The 16,738-nt window shown below is 44.4% G+C and overlaps 1 protein-coding gene across 1 annotated transcript in view; it reads left to right on the forward strand.

Moving 5' to 3' along the window:
• SNAP25 (synaptosome associated protein 25) overlaps positions 1–15,210 on the forward strand; it is a 93,597-nt gene extending 78,387 nt beyond the window's left edge. The window contains exons 5-8 of the mRNA XM_048501146.1: positions 2,167–2,284; positions 9,641–9,766; positions 12,549–12,693; positions 13,551–15,210. Coding sequence (XP_048357103.1) covers positions 2,167–2,284; positions 9,641–9,766; positions 12,549–12,693; positions 13,551–13,619 — 458 coding nt within the window. The 3' untranslated portion in view covers positions 13,620–15,210. The remainder of the gene's footprint in view (positions 1–2,166; positions 2,285–9,640; positions 9,767–12,548; positions 12,694–13,550) is intronic.
• Positions 15,211–16,738: the final 1,528 nt, after the last annotated feature.

The raw sequence follows: 16,738 nt of genomic DNA on the forward strand, positions 1-16,738 counted from the left end.
ATAGAAACGCAGCTCTGCCTTCTCTATGACAGTTAGCAATTCTAAGACAATTGCCTTCCTGTGTAATTGTGGCTTAGGACCCGCTAAGAAGCTTGATGTTAGAGAGTTAAGCTAGCTTGTTGTCCAAGATTGGAGTGGGTTAAAAGTTTCCAACCAAAGCTTAAAACAAGCTCTTCAAATATCTCCAAAGACAACCCACCCTAGAAAACGTCATCCAGTGCTTCTAATTCACACCCACAAAGACCAGTCCTATCTGGATATAACCCATGGCAAACTCTTTCTCCTACACACCCTTCTTGACTGTAAAATCCATCACTTTTTACGCTGTCAATCTCTCTGAACCTCTTATTTATCTATCCGCTTCCATGCAGAAATTTGTTGAAAAGCAAAGCAGAGAAGGCCCTTCCTGAAGACAGTTACAATTCTTATTTTCTCCCTCTTCTCTCCTAACTCTCCTTTTAATTTCAAGGACTGGACTACTGCAACATTTGTGACACGTGCCATTTTCTTCTCCTAATTTCTAGGCAAGGGCGTGCGTCTTCTCTTCGGTTTGTGTGCCGGAAATAAGCACGGAACAGACCTTGATACTAATATTGCTGCTTCTTTTTTTCCCCTGTGCAGCTGGAGTTAGTCTGTCCTGTTTGATTCAAACGTTTCTTTTCTACTTGGCCACCAAACAGTGTTTGAGAAATTAAATGGAGGGGGAAGCGATGGTGCGCCAGTAAAGGGAACGGGCTGACAGTAACATGAGGCCACTGAGAAGCTGGAGCAACCTAACTGATCTCTGATTTGGGCTATTGGACATAACTTTTGCAAAATTAAAAAAAATAAAGCTCGAAGAAGAAATTATTCACGGCCAACTTGTGAAAACATGCCCCATAATTAGTCGGGGTTGGACTAAGTACCAGGCCACTGGTGTTCATGAAGGTCACTTGTTATTTGCATACAAACCCACTATGATGGGCTTAATCTTGTCACCTTATAATGATGCAGATCAGGTATAACTCCATTAAAGTAAAAGGAATCATATGGACCCAATGATGCCCTAGAAGCCATGGGAAGATCATCTGAGTTGCTATGCACCTCATGAAGTATCAGCAAAACAGCACGTAATGTCAAGTCCCATAGCTGTCCCCTTCTTTGGCCACTGAATTGGGTCCTGTCTCTTACGTTCTTCCTTGTACTCCTTGGCGGCTATTCCTGGCATAGAACAATGCCACTGACCGAGATATAAGACCCATGGTCTTCTCTTCTTTAGAGAGGGACCGTAGCCAAAAATTCAGATCTGAAGAGCCTCAGTCTTTGAAAAAAAGTTTGTATCTGGACATGGATTTCAATTCAACTTCTCATATCCATTCTCAATCCCATTGTGAATTGTAAACTTTTTCACCAGCTCTCAAATCCAGCCAATCGCATTTTCCGTCATCATCAAAGACATTCACTGAGTGGCAGTAATGTCAATATGTTCCCCTAAAAGGGGTCCATTGAAATCTTTTATCAATGTGCTTAAATAGAAGGTAATAACTCCATTTCTTTTCTTTTACGTTTTAGTAGCTGAATGTATTGTATTATGTTTCGCAGCTCGGAGGGATTCGTGACCGCTCCTCCTCCATTTTCACGTTTTTTTCCCCGTTAGTGAAGTTCAGTTCATTCCATGGTTCATCTATGAATGCATCTGTGCTTTATCATCATAATCAAGAACGTCATTGTCAGCCTCTGGGTTTGCTTCCATTCACGCTTCAATGCATCAGCTGCAATTAATGCATTGAAGCGCCGTCGCAAATTTGGTTGCCCATCCGCCGCGTTCTGTCGAAAGACAAGCAAACAAGCTGCAGACGAGAGAGAAAAAAAGCAATTCATTCCATCCTGTCATCCCTTTGTCCTGACCAGAACAACTCGATCGTGTCGAAGAAGGCATGAACCATATCAACCAAGACATGAAGGAGGCCGAGAAAAATTTAAAAGATTTAGGGAAATGCTGCGGCTTTTTCATATGTCCTTGTAACAAGTAGGTACTGGGTACCAGCTCTGCTCTGTAACGTCCAGTTCTTTGTCACGAGTGAATGTCTCAAGTTTTATTTATTTATTTTTTTGTCTTTTCTTTTTCTTTGTCCCTTTCCATCTGCTTCATACTGTGGGGATAAAAAATACTTGGTGTTTAATCAGAACAACTGGAACGCATCGAAGAGGGAATGGACCAAATCAATAAGGACATGAAGGAAGCAGAAAAGAATTTGACGGACCTAGGAAAATTCTGTGGTCTTTGTGCCTGTCCATGTAACAAGTAGGTTCTGCCTGCCTGCCTGCCTGCCTGCTTGCCTGATCTCTTGAGCACCCAAGGCTGTACGGTAGTGCGAAGCCTTGTGACGCTCATCCTTGCTAAAGGCACCTGGACAGGATGAGTCTGTGGCATGCAGAGAGAACAGTTCCGGTTCCGATGCATTCATCTCGTAGCGTAGACCAGAGGTTCCCAAGGACCGACAAACCACTCTTGCGTGGCCTCTCAAATTCCTCCCAGTCCATGCTCAACTTGGAACGGTCAGCATTCAAATTCCCAAAATGGCGGCCGCGATCCTTCTCGTAATATACGCTTCAACTGAAAACTGGTGTTGTCCTTTGGAAGTGTGAATGCTGACAACCAAACGTGTGACACACCAGTCCCAGGAGAGAAGGGGAAGTGACGGCGACCATTGACTGTTGACCCTTCACTTTCCCTCCACGGATGGGCACTCTTGTGAACCACGTAAGGCTGGGATAATGCGGTTCCACAAACCGGTTGTGAACCACTCGTAGCCTCCACGATCAACAGTGGCTTGTGGGTTAATTGTTTGGGAACTGCTGGTGTAGATAACTCAGCCGGATTACTGTAGCCGCATTAAAATCAGGCATACCATAGTGACACGTCCACTGTCAACACGGGAATGGTGAAAATTTCAACATTTTGCTGAGTGTGTACCAAATAGTACAAACCACTTAAATCTTCAAAAATTACAGTACTATCAGAAGACAGTTTCCCGAAGAGCCTTAAAGGGCATTACTTTGTTAACCACGACTTAATGGCTTCAAATTTCATCAAGAGATCATTTGAAACGGAAATGTATTGGTGGGAACGACCACTGCCTCTCTCAATAGATGTGGTTCTTACCAAAGATATGGAGAGAAGCCTTCTTATTTGACACCAAACTATGGGGAAACAGAAATTTTGCTGTAGGGAATTTAAAAAAAACTGTCAGGAAAACTGGACACATTTTGTGACTTGCCATTTCCCAAGTGGACAAAGCAAAGTACACTACACAGAAATGTTGAAATGTGCTAGCTTTGGTTGCATGCGGTTGCCGTACGACGAAAATGCAGCATAACAGTGTGATGCGTGGGACTTGGGAATGAGAATATAGAACTCGAAAGAAGAGGCTTCTTTTTCAGGTTGGCAGCTTTTATCATGCACTAAAGTGACCGCATGGAGGTATGACTTAAAATGCATTTAAAAGGACGCAACTCGAAACGGCATCTGTATGTGTATGCGCATAAATTCACCGCACATGTCACATTCAGTTTATGAACCCGGTCTTATGCACTCTTCTGGACCCTCTGGACAAATTTCAGGCTGCCCATTCACACATAGGCAGAGAGGACCGTTGGTGGAAAATATATCCATCTTAGATGGTGGATTTGCTACAACCTGAATCAGTACTTTAAAACAGTGGTTCTCAACCTGGGGGTCGGGACCCCTTTGGGGGTCGAATGACCCTTTCACAGGGGTCGCCTAAGACTCTCTGCCTCAGTGTTCTCCATCTGTCAAATGGATCAATGTTAGGGTCGGGGATCACCACAACATGAGGAACTGTATTAAAGGGTCGCGGAATTAGGAAGGTTGAGAACCACTGCTTTAACGTAATCCCATCTTGAGAGATACAAGTAAGTTATGACTGTTACAAAACTGGAATCTGGGTAGCTTTCCTGTGCACGTTGCCTTTAACACAACACAAAAGTATTGGGAGTTAAGCACTGGAGCACATTAAACTAACTGCATTTTTATGTTTACTCATATTTAAAGGTGCTTTGAGTTAATGCAGTTTGGCCTTGGGTTCGTTGGCCCTCTCTGCATAAGCCCCTGACAACATTTTGCAAAACATTTTCAAAACCCTGGCCGTTTCCGCACGGCCCCCAGGCGCCCCCACGCCGGCAAGAATTTTGCCGGCGTGGGGGCGGAGGCCGTTCGCACGCAAGCGTGCGGGCGGCCTCAGGAGAGGCTGGTGGACGACAGGCGGCTCCGCATGGAGCCGCCTCTGCCCCCTTCCCTTTCCCACTCACCTTGTCCCCGTCATCGGCCTGCTGGCCTCCGAAGCCCCGCCCACGCTGCCCTCTGACCTCCAGGGGTCGGAGGGAGGGGCTTCGGAGGCCAGCAGGCCAACGACGGGGACAAGGTGAGTGGGAAAGGGAAGGGAAACAGCGTGTTCCCGGAGGTGCTGTTCGCACCGCGCCGCCGGGAAGACGCTGTTCCCTCAAAAACAACCCTTTAAAGGGTTGTTTTTTAGGGCAGCCTGAGGGGAGGGGAAGGGCAGCCAGGTCGGCACTGCTGCGTTTCAGCAGCGCCGCCTGTGCGAACGGCAGCCTGGGGGCGGCGTTTTTACCGCCCCCAGGCCGCCGCTTTTGGCCCATGCGGAAACGGCCTCTGTTTGTTCACACACTCCCTTGGAAATGTTTCCTGGCTGCCATTTTGTGGTCATTCTATTTCTTTCTTTTTTTAACTCCATGGCTCCAATGCTTCAAAGCCTTGTGCTGACACAATCCCCCTAAATTAAAAAAAATTGATGGAAATACAGCTCATGATGGCTGGTACAAGGACAGAAAATGTGCCAATGAGGAGGTCTGAGGACTGTGGAGAGGCATGGGAAACGTTTTAAAGAGACCGCACAGCAAGTGAAAACATATTCAAAATGATTTCAAGAAAGAGCCCCTAGGGAACAGCATGCAAATAAAACATTTTCAGGCAGGGAATGACAAATTTTGGGCTAAAAACCTTGTGGAACGCCATGAAGGAAACGTTTTATTTCCTGCCTGAGACCATTTTATTTGTGTTATGCAGAAAGGGCCACAGTCCTGTAATTCAGAAGCTATTCCTTGAAAGAATATTTAGGAGTGGCTCTCATTTGTTTGGAAGAAAAGTCACTAACACAATGGCCCTGTGTCCTACCTTGGGATCGGTCTAACTTACTAAGGATAAAGAACCACTGAAGTTGGAGAAAGCTTCTCAGATGCCTTCTCAAGAGGCTTTCAGAAGTTGCTCACCTGAGTCATAGAATATGTGCCAGAGTCTGAGTTCAGTATTTCTGTGCTCTGGTTTCTTTCTCTTTGGCTGGATCCACACATCATTGGATATTGTTCTCCTGTAATCGGTCACTTCCTGGATCTCCCTGTGTGGACAAGACAATCTTGAGGTGACTGATTATGATAGCACCATAATAGCACAATACCTAATGATGTGTGGATCCATCCATAGTCACATTCATAGAGGAGTATAGCTTCAACCAGAGAATCAATCCACCAATCTTTATTACATTCACAGACCAGCATACAATCAGAGTGTGTTTGCCTGGAACTAGGTGAGTTCATGAAAAGCTTTGCTTTCAACTACTAGAGCCAGCCTTAGGCCCCTTCCGCACATGGAGAATAGCACACTTTCAATCCCCTTTCACAATTGTTTGCAGGTGGATTTTGCTATTCTGCATAGTAAAATCCAGCTGCAAAGTGCATTGAAAGTGGATTGAAAGTGCATTATTCTGCATGTGCGGAAGGGGCCTTAGATCTTCATGCTCCAAGCTCTCTATCTGCTAAGAAGCCATTGGGCCTTCTGTTACTTCACTGGCAAGCTACAGCAATAAGTCAGTCCTGGGTTTGAGAAAAGTTACACTATGCAGGAAATTGCAGATTTAGAAATCTGAATGATTCTGAGCAAAGCCCTTCTAAGAATATAGGTGTCTTTTTTATATGAATGTAAATCATTCCCCCCCAAAAAGCCAAGCTCTATGGGACACAGAGAAGACCTGGGCAATGTGCATAGTAAGCCTTTATTAATTAAATAAAATGTTTATATGCCTCTATTTCCAACAACTCAGATGGCTCAACACAAAATCACATTGAAGGATATTGAAGAGATTAAAAAAGTGCAGAGAAGGGCAATGAGGATGATTGAGGGACTGGAGCACCTTCCTTATGAGGAGAGGCTGCAGCGTTTGGGACTCTTTCGTTTGGAGAGGAGTCGTCTGAGGGGGGATATGATTGAAGTCTATAAAATTATGCATGAGGTAGAAAATGTTGACAGAGAGAAATTTTTCTCTCTTTCTCACAATACTAGAACCAGGGGGCCTACATTGAAAATGCTGGGGGGAAGAATGAGGACTAATAAAAGGAAACACTTCTTCACGCAACGTGTGATTGGTGTTTGGAATATGCTGCCACAGGAGGTGGGGATGGCCACTAACCTGGATAGCTTTAAAAGGGGCTTGGATAGATTTATGGAGAAGAAGTGGATTTATGGCTACCAATCTTGATCCTCTTTGATCTGAGATTGCAAATGCCTTAGCAGACCAGGTGCTCGGGAGCAGCAGCAGCAGAAGGCCATTGCTTTCCCATCCTGCATGTGAGCTCCCAAAGGCACTTGGTGGGCCACTGCGAGTAGCAGAGTGCTGGACTAGATGGACTCTGGTCTGATCCAGCTGGCTTGTTCTTATGTTCTTATGACTACATAAATGTAGAGATATCTGTCATAGGGAACCACTGGAAGTCACCCTTGTAGGATGTGTCTGGTGCCAGAAACTCCTTTCCAAATATATTGGTCTTACAGTATTGTCATGGCATCTCCTGACGAAAAATATACCCCCATGACACTTTTCCAGTTCTAATAACTCCACATGCGTGAGTGTGCTTAACCAGTACCTCAGGCTGTGTTCAATTTAGTGTGGACGCCCATAAAGTTAAGAGTTGTGGATATTAGGAGAGGTTACTTCAGAAAGAAACTTTAAAAAAAATATCTTTCAAGAGCCAGGCAGGAATCTGCTAAGTCAGTGCGGATTGTATTTAGGGAGGAAAACCCCCACTTTGGTCTCAACTGGAGAGGAGCGTGGCTCCGATTATTCACGTACCAAACTTGCATTCATTGTCATGACAGGTTTGGGTTTTAATTAAAAGCTGACATATCGTTTTGAAACTGTGGTTCGCTGTGACAGTTGAATAGATAAAGGAGTGCATTTTTTTTTAAATCAGGTTCTCCTGAAGCAACGTTTTTCAAAATCCCTCTGTTAACTTGAATGGAGGTGTGCAAATCCAAATCCAAAACCTTTATTAGGCATAAAACCGGTGTGTGTCAAGAATTCCACATACAATCAGAAGATCATTATTGCACAACCTGCAGTACACAGAGTAAAAAATGTAGCAACAGCTTCAGAGATTTCAGCATTAGTGTTATTTAGAAGCTCAGCCATTTTTATCTTATCAGAAAGGAGCATAAATCCTGTTGGTAATACAGTTCTCAAATCAGTTCTGATGTTGTTGTATTTTGAACAGTGAAGCAGAATATGGAGGGGTGCAAACCACACAGGTTTCAGCACCATGAAGAAAGACAGATCTTTTTCTCCAATCTGTTTACCTCGCCCTTTCCCTGAGGCGCTCAGAACATTACATAGAATTTCTCATTGTTTCCCCCCTCAGAACATCCTGGTAAAATAGGTTAGAAGAAGGTAGTAAAGTTAGCCAGAGAGTTTTATGGCTCAACGGGGAATTTAAACCCAGATCTCTTACAGCTGAGGCCCGGGACTCCATCCACCATTTTCTCACAGAATTTAGCTCAATATCTGAAGAGAGCTTCAAATATCTCACTACTGTGCAGTCAACACAAGGTTAAAATATCATGTGAATCCACCTTTCCTCGTGAAAGTCTGATGAGTAATAACCAGAGCTGTTTATTTGATTAATTTCTACTGACGGACCTTATTCCTAAGTGTGCAGAGGGACGCAGCTTAATGTTTCCAAATCAGCAGACTTAAAATGGCCACCGTGCAATGCAAATCCTGAGTGTATTTGCTCAGCAATAAACCCCATTGTGTCCAGTTGAACTCGCTGCCTAGTAAGGCCACTGAGAACCGCAGCGATCTATTAGCCTCCTCTGTCTTGCAATGTTCAGGGCGGGTGACATCATTGCTAAACCCACTTTCTGAGATGGCGTCTGCCGTTACTTTTGGTCAGGTGACCTTTCATAATGGCTGCAGCAGGCCGAGTCCCGTTACAGAGCCTTTAGGTAACGGCAGCGCTGGAAACATGACGAACGGCATTTCACGAATTTAGCTTTTTCTCATTCCCTCAAGGAAGTCACGTCTACCTCACAGCCTGGAGAGCTAGTTTTTTTAGGCCCAAATCCCTGCATACCAACAAAACCTCGATAATAACGGCCATTTCTGTTTTGATCTCGAGAGGTTTCCCAAAACTGAGTTTCTTTCTCAGGGACAACAAGACGCCGTCAGGTCCAATTTGTGATCTCAGACCGTTTCAGTTTTAAAAAGTCCCGCAAGTATGCTGCGCCTATTAATATGATTGATCACTACTGGTATGCCTGGATTTTAATTTCTCTGTGGCCGCTCAGTCAATGACGGCTCCCCTGAAACATTGCACCATTGGATTTAGCTAGCCTCCTCCCGAGAGACCTTCCCAGGCCTAGCATTTCAGATTCTCGACATAGCTGGTGATCGGTTTTTGTCTGTGCCCGGCTGGCTGTGTAGGCTGTTTCTGCTAGCGCATTACGAGAATGTCCAAGCACTGGGGCAGCAATGCTTTCTTGAGAATGCTTCACTTCTTTTTCATGCCTGTAGCTGGTGCATGAAGGAAATATTAGAGGAATTTCCCTTTCTGATGCTGAACTGCTACACGTGCTTGTATTTCTTTTTCTTTTTCCTGCACTCATCCCACTACGGCCTAATTTTACTTTTTGTCTCTGTGGACAAAGGTTTGTACATCAACTCTGGATGTATGGTGACTATCGCTAAGTACCGATATATTATTCAAACAGCCCACCCAAATTGCCCCGACTGTTAACAAGACAGGGATCTGATGTTATATTGGAGCCACACGTTCAGGAAAAGAACCCGGAGTGTGGTCCTGTCTTGGAAACTGATCCGGATCTTTGTGTGCGTTATGTTTTCAAATCTAAAATGGTACGTTGCTGTGATGTGATGTACATACTATCCTTGACGGTTTCGTTTCCATGTCTGTCTTGGCAGTATGTTTCTCTGTGTTCTGTGTCCAAACCCACACGTGTCATGAAATACAGGTTAGTTCCGGTGAGTTTTTGTGTGGTTTTATTTCAAACCAGCCATAGCAGGAAAAAAAAATATTTGGATAACTTGACAATGGCCATTGACTCCATTGGAAATAAAAGTTCGAAGTTGTGGTGGCAAAAAAAAAGAAAGAAAAGAAAAATTTTGTTCAGGTTTATGATATATCGGTATGCCAGACTGCCTACCCTTCACCCCCGTTCTCAAATACTCATTTGCTTGACTCAGCTCTGAGCCTGAAGAAATCACCGTCTGTGTTCGTTTGCAGTCGTTTCTCCCCCTCCGTGCTTCGTTACTCACCTTCTGTTCTTGTATAGGCTTAAATCAAGTGATGCTTATAAAAAAGCTTGGGGCAACAACCAAGATGGCGTGGTCGCCAGCCAGCCGGCGCGTGTCGTGGATGAGCGAGAACAGATGGCCATCAGCGGTGGATTTATCCGCAGGTGAGGTGTTTTTTTTAATCCAGTCTTTCTCCTTTTCTTGTCGCTGACATATTTAGAGCGTTTCCATATGGTCTCTGTTGTGTACGTGTGCATTTGAGGGTTTGTTTTGTGGTTGTTTATTTCCTAGGTGGCATGGGCTGAGTTAATCAGTCCAGCTGTCTGAAACATTTCCAAGGATGTTCCATGCTGATGTAGGCGTGGTTCTTCAGAAACGGGCAGCTGACATAGAAACAGCATTGGAAGGGACCCCAAGGGTTATCTAGTCCAACCCCCATGCACAATACAGGAAATTCTAATAATTTGGACTGTAAGACTGAGTTATTCCATCGGGCCTTTGGAGAGACCAGCCGCTGAGGGTGCCCCAGCCCCCTCCCTTCTGCTTCCTATGGGTCCCTCACACCATTGGGACCCATTATTCTCTCTTGGGAGGGTTATGTAAGGGTTTCATGGGACGCTGTTTTAGGATATAACTGTTTTAGGATATAACTGTTGTTTAAACTATATTTATGTTTTTTATATATGATGTTTTATCTTGTACACCGCCCTGAGCCCTTCGAGGATAGGGCGGTATATTAAATCAAATTATTATTATTATTATTATTATTATTATTATTATTATTATTATTATTATTATTATTATTATTATTATTAACAACAACAACAACAACAACAACAACAACAAAAGGTTCCATGAGTCTTTGGGGAGGGCGGTATATAAATATAAACAACAACAACAACAACAACAATCATCATCATCATCATCATCATCATCATCATCATCATCATCATCTAGTCCAGGGGTGTCCAACACTGGCACTTCAGATGTTCATGGACTACAATTCCCATCAGCCCATGCTGGCATGGCCAATTGGCCGTGCCAGCAGGGTTGATGGGAATTGAAGTCCATGAACATCTGAAGTGCCAGAGTTGGGCTCCCCTGATCTAGTCCAACCCCCCCTCCCCATGTGATCCCTGCTCTATATCCAGTGGAGCAAGCATGAAAAGATCCACTTTTAATAATTAGCCCTTAACAAAACGAGGGTAATTGGAGGATAACCCAGGCTCACCTCTCCGAATGTGAGATCAGATCCCTGTTTTTCAGAATCCAGTGCCAATCCCTTCCCTCCTTTCTTTACCTCCCCCCTTTCTTCCTTGTGATTGTGGACAGGCTACGCAGATGCCTCCGAACAAAAAGTCTAGTTGCAAGCCCGAGAAGTGAAATCTGCACAAGGGGAAACTAAGAGGTCCATTCTGCACAGTACAAATATGACATCCTGGGGACATCTTTAAAAAACCCTGGCTCCTAATTTTTTGTTCGGACAGCACAGACAAAAAAAGGCATTGGAGGAGAAAAAGGCTTTCCCTCCCACCTGCCATTTCTTCCCACCTGAGTTTAAAGCTCCTGCGCTAGACATTTTGTGCTGCAGGGATTCTCCGTGCACGCAGCTATTTGGTGAAGGTTATCCTGGGCGTTTGCTTTGCAGGCTCCGATTCTGGGTGCTTTTTCAGCCAGAAAAGTACATGGTTGCACTCAGCTCATCCTGCCAGCGATATATAGTTTTCCTTTCTTTAAAAAAAAATTGAGAGCAGTCTTCGACGACACAAGTGCATGATAAGAAAATTGGCATGGATTCTGAAATTGTTTGTGAAGAAGAAGAAGAAGAGGAGGAGGAGGACGAGGAGTAATTTGGATCTATATCCCCCCTTTCTCTCCTGTAGGAGACTCAAAGGGGCTTACAGTCTCCTTGCCCTTTCCTGCTCACAACAAATGTGATGTAGGTGGGGCTGAGAGTGCTCCAAAGAACTATGACTAGCCCAAGGTCACCCAGCTGGCATGTGTTGGAGTGCACAAGCTAATCTAGTTCACCAGTTAGGTCTCCACAGCTCAAGTGGCAGAGCGGGGAATCAAACTTGGTTCCCCTGGTTAGAGTACACCTGCTCTTAACCACTACATCCACATAGCCCAGAAAACCCATAATAGCCATTCAAAGCTCCCTTTGTCAGATACCTGACAGAACTTTGACTCTGAAAATCTTGTTGGTCTCAAAGGTGTGACTAGACCTGAATCTAGCTACTCTTCTACTGCAGGCCCTGAAATTATAATCTGACAAGCAAGTGAACAATAGCAGTCTTTTGCATGGATGAACAAACCAAACAGTCTGAGTCAGGGAACCCCAGCATGGTGCTTGTTGGCGCTGGAGTGCTGGAGTGCCTGCCAATGTACCTCCTAGATCATATTGCTTATTCCCCAAAAAATCCCCCCCCCGAAAAGAACCCATCTTGGCTTTTCCTCAAAGGGGGTGTGTCAGAAGACTCCAGGAGACGCCACCTGTTTGCCCACAGGGAGCTTCCATTCAGGACCAGCCTGGCTTACAACTTTGTCACCTTTTGTTGAGCCTCCCAATATTTTGTGATTGTTCACAGCCCCTGGGGCAGCCATTTTGTGACAGGTTCCTCTGCCCAAGGCAGCCATTTTGTGACAGGTTCTTCTGCCCAAGGCAGCCTTATTGTGACAGGTTCTTCTGCCCAAGGCAGCCATTTTGTGACAGGTTCCTCTGCCCAAGGCAGCCATTTTGTGACAGGTTCCTCTGCCCAAGGCAGCCATTTTGTGACAGGTTCCTCTGCCCAAGGCAGCCATTTTGTGACAGGTTTTTCTGCCCAAGGCAGCCATTTTGTGACGGCTGCCTCATCTTAAAATTCCAAAAAGAAAGGGAGCCCTGGTCCAGAAGGACATAGCCTTACGATCGAGATCAGCTTACCTCAGCTCTTTATTTACCTACAGGGTAACAAATGATGCTCGGGAAGGCGAGATGGATGAAAACCTGGAACAAGTCAGTGGCATGATTGGAAACCTCCGCCACATGGCCCTAGATATGGGCAATGAGATTGACACACAGAACCGCCAAATCGACAGGATCATGGAGAAGGTAAGGGATGACCTGCCAGTCACCTCTGCTTCCCAGCGTCTGTTGCACTCCACACTCCACACTGTTGCATATACAAGCGCCTTGGTGAAGTTTGGTTTAGAGGGGCCAAAGTTATGGACCTTCAAATGTGTAGCCCCCACCTTCTATTAGCTCCCATGGAAACAATGGGGGATGGGGGCACCCCCTTTGGGAGTCCATAGCTTTGGACCCCCTATACCAAAGTTCCCAAAACCTGGGTGGTATCATCAAGAGGGTTTCCTACTGATACCATCCAGGTTTTGTGAAGTTTAGTCAAGGGGGCCAAAGTTATGGACCCTCAAATGTGTAGCCCCCATCTCCTACTAGCTCCCATTGGAGTGCTGTTGTTTTTTTCCAAAAAGGTGCATATACAAGCAGGCCCAGGAAAATCCCGTGATAAGGGGGGGGGAGCGCCAGAAATGGGACTGATCTGTGTTCCGCGCTTTGGCTATGAGGAGATCTCTCAGGAACCTGGATATTTTGGGTGACTATCCCAGGATTAATCGCCAGTGGGAAATCGCCCTTTGTTTTACCGATCCGCTACACATCAGTTAAAGGGAGCGCAGGAACAGACCGCCGCGAACAGGAGGAAATTCGACCTGACGAAAAATCGGGCAAGCAAAACAAAAGCACCATTGGTTCCTAATTCATTGGTGGTACTCTGCAAACAGGACCAGTCTTCTGGTACTGGGAGCTGGCAGTGCTACAGAATCTAGGCTGGTGGACCAGATGCCCCAGAACAGACATTTGCAGAGCTATTGTATCTTTCACATCATCTCCTGCGATTAAAAATATTTCCCGCCCTCCCTTTTCTTTCCCTCTTTTTTCCTCCCGTCCAGGCTGTTTCCAACAAAAACAGGATCGACGAGGCCAATCAACGTGCCACAAAGATGCTCGGCAGCGGCTAAATTCGGCCACCAAAAGCTCTTCAAGACCCTGTCCCCCAGGACAGCACCTTCTGCTTTCATCATGGTATTTACTGACTAGGTTTGCACACATTCCACATATCACCCCTCCTTCTGCCCCCCCCCATGTTGTAAATGTTGTCCCGTGTGGGTTGTCAGCTTTCCAAAAATGATACTTGTAAATTATGTTTATTTTTCCAGATCTCTTTTCTTTCCAAAGGTTGTATATAGTAAACTGATCCGATGGCTTATCGCTCACGATACCGTTCGTCTGTTGGGGTTTACCTGTTCCTTCCTTTCTTTCTTTCTGTCCGTCTGGGTTTCGTTTTTGGTTTTTTTGGATGGGTTTGTGTGTGTTTTTTTCAAACAATAAAAAAAACAATTACGATGTTTTGCTGAATGACAAAAAAACAAAACAACATTGTAGGAATGCTCGACCGTGCTGTTAAACTTTGAACTCTACAGTATTGTTCTTGTAAAACTGTTAACATTCCACAGAGCTTCCTACCAGAAGTCCTTCCTCTTTTGAGTGTCTCGTTGTTTCCAAAAAGCACTTGAGGATTTGGTGTTCTTTCTCAGTTCCTCTCCATTGCTGTCATCCTGTTGTTATGAGTTCATGATTAGACGATGTGGAATTATATAACTTATAACAAGCATTGCACTAAAAAACAACAACAACAACAAAAACTTACAAGTGGTGTGATTTATGCATCTATTGCATGAGAAAATAGGCTTCTTTTAGACTCCTTAACTTGAGACCTTCCCATGGCAGTAACATCAACGGTGACATCCGAAAAGTTCTCAGAATGTGCATGCTCTGTATTGGGACATTGTAAGGACTATGCTATACCAGCAAGTTTGAAGTAGTGCCACTTTATTTCTTCTTGCCAATTATATATATATATAAAGTGATGTATATATATATATATAAATAGATATCTATAGTTATGAGCCATGTTCATTTCTTTTTTTTCCCCCTTCTTTTTTCTTCTTCTTTTCCTAATTTTTGGTTTCAAACAGAGATGGATTTGGTACTCACTATTCAATCATTGCCAGCAAATTAAATGTTTGGCTGGAAACTATGTCAAGGACAACCGTGACAACACACGCATCCACACATCCACACACACACACACACACAATTTAAAAGCAACAACAAATAAGAAATAGGTGTAATATATATATAGAGTTTGCTGCTTTCAAAGACCGTCTTTTTTCAGGGGGAATGGCTATCATGAAATGTTGCCGAGAAATGTAATTTTTATAAGGTTCTCTCTTTCTAGCTTCTCTCTCTCTCTCTCTCTCTCTCATTCTCTCTCTCTCTCTCTCCCTATGTGGTTTGTTATCGGTAGAGTTATCTGTTGCTTAACTAGCTATGCACACCAAAATCACTGCGATGTTTAGTAGCTAAGTTATTAATTTGAACAACAACAAAAAAGAGAAAAAAATAACTTTACATGAATGAAATCTAGATTAAATTGTGAAATAAGTATAGTTGCCGCATGTACTATGAAATTCCTTCTGTCTCCTGTCAGTTTGTGACGTGATTGACATTTTGTAGCTAGTTTAAAAATATTAAAAAGTATAGACCTCAGACTTTTGATGGCTTTCTTTTAATTAGTTTGCTGGTCGGCTCATGCTTGTTTATCTTCCCGCCCACTGGGGGAAAGAACAGTCCTTGTGGATTCTCACCCAGAAACCCGTCCATTAATTGTCTTAATTCCACTAGTCAAAGTGTGCTGCTATTGTTATATCCAATTCAATGATTTGGTCAAGGATACATGAGAAATAATAGCGTGTAAGTGATCTGAGCTAGAGCCCAAATGGGATGGCCCCTTCCGCACATGCAGAATAATGCACATTCAATCCACTTTCACAATAGTTTAAAAGCGGATTTTGCTACCCAGCACAGTAAAATCCAGCTGCAAAGTGGATTGAAAGTGGATTGAAAGTGCATTATTCTGCATGTGCGGAAGGGGCCGTGGTCCCCCTAAAAAGGAAATTCAGATTTAACCCTTGTCAAGCAGCACTGAGAATCCAGAAGAAATGGTCGGGCTTGTAGGCTCCAAGGAAACACGAGGGTAACCCTTGCATTGAACAGAACTTCTGGTGCTCTGAGACAGGGGAGATTCCCCTAAAGCACAGGTGTCAAACTCGTGGCCTTCCAGATGTTATGGACTACACTTCCCATCATCCCCTGCCAGCATGATGCTGGCAGGGGATGATGGGAACTGTAGTTCATAACATCTGGAGGGCCACGAGTTTGACACCTGTGCCCTAAAGCATCATTCTAATTCCTGGGTCTCTTGACTTAGCAATTCCGCACATGCAGAATAATGCACTTTCAACCCACCTTCAATGTACTTTGTAGGTGGATTTTACTGTGCGGATGAGCAAAATTGCACTTGCAAACAATGGTGAAAGTGGATTGAAAGTGAATGATTCTGCATGTGCGGAAGAGTTCTTACCCTTGAGGACAAACGGGATGTTATGCCAGAAACACAGGAAGTTCAAGAAACATTTTAAACAATTTGATAGGGGAGGGTTTCAAATTTGATTGAAACAATGATATGAAACGACTGTCTTGCTTGTGCCACAGAGATTGTTTTCCAGAGCAAAAGCGCCTCCCTAAAACTGCTTTTCTCCTGCATCATAAAAACTTTTTTGAAAAAAAGTCATTGGGAGTCACTCCAGCCGCATCTCTGTGTGTAAAGTGCCATCAAGTCAAAGCCAACTCAAGACAATCCCAGAGGGTTTTCAAGGCGAGCGATGGAGCGAGGTGGTTTGTTGTTGTTATTATTATTATTTATTTGGATTTCGTAGACCGCCTCATCCCTGGAGGGCTCTAGGCGGTTTACAACACAACACATAATATCCAACAACAGTTAAAACGCAATTACAATCCTAAGAATCAATAGCAGCATACAGAAATTCTAAAACAGAGACAGCTTAAATCCCATATGGGTGGCGCCCAGTCCCGAGGCCAGGAGGGGCGGCAAAGCCAAAAGATGGAGCCAGTATAAGGCCGAAGTATAAGCCAGAATAATTGCTGAAGAGGACAACATACGGCAGGGGCCTCACCAGGGGGCAGCCAATCCGCAGCCAGCCTCTCCAAAACCCTG

The sequence above is a fragment of the Sphaerodactylus townsendi genome, linkage group LG01, assembly GCF_021028975.2.
Source record: "Sphaerodactylus townsendi isolate TG3544 linkage group LG01, MPM_Stown_v2.3, whole genome shotgun sequence".
NCBI lineage: Eukaryota > Metazoa > Chordata > Lepidosauria > Squamata > Sphaerodactylidae > Sphaerodactylus > Sphaerodactylus townsendi.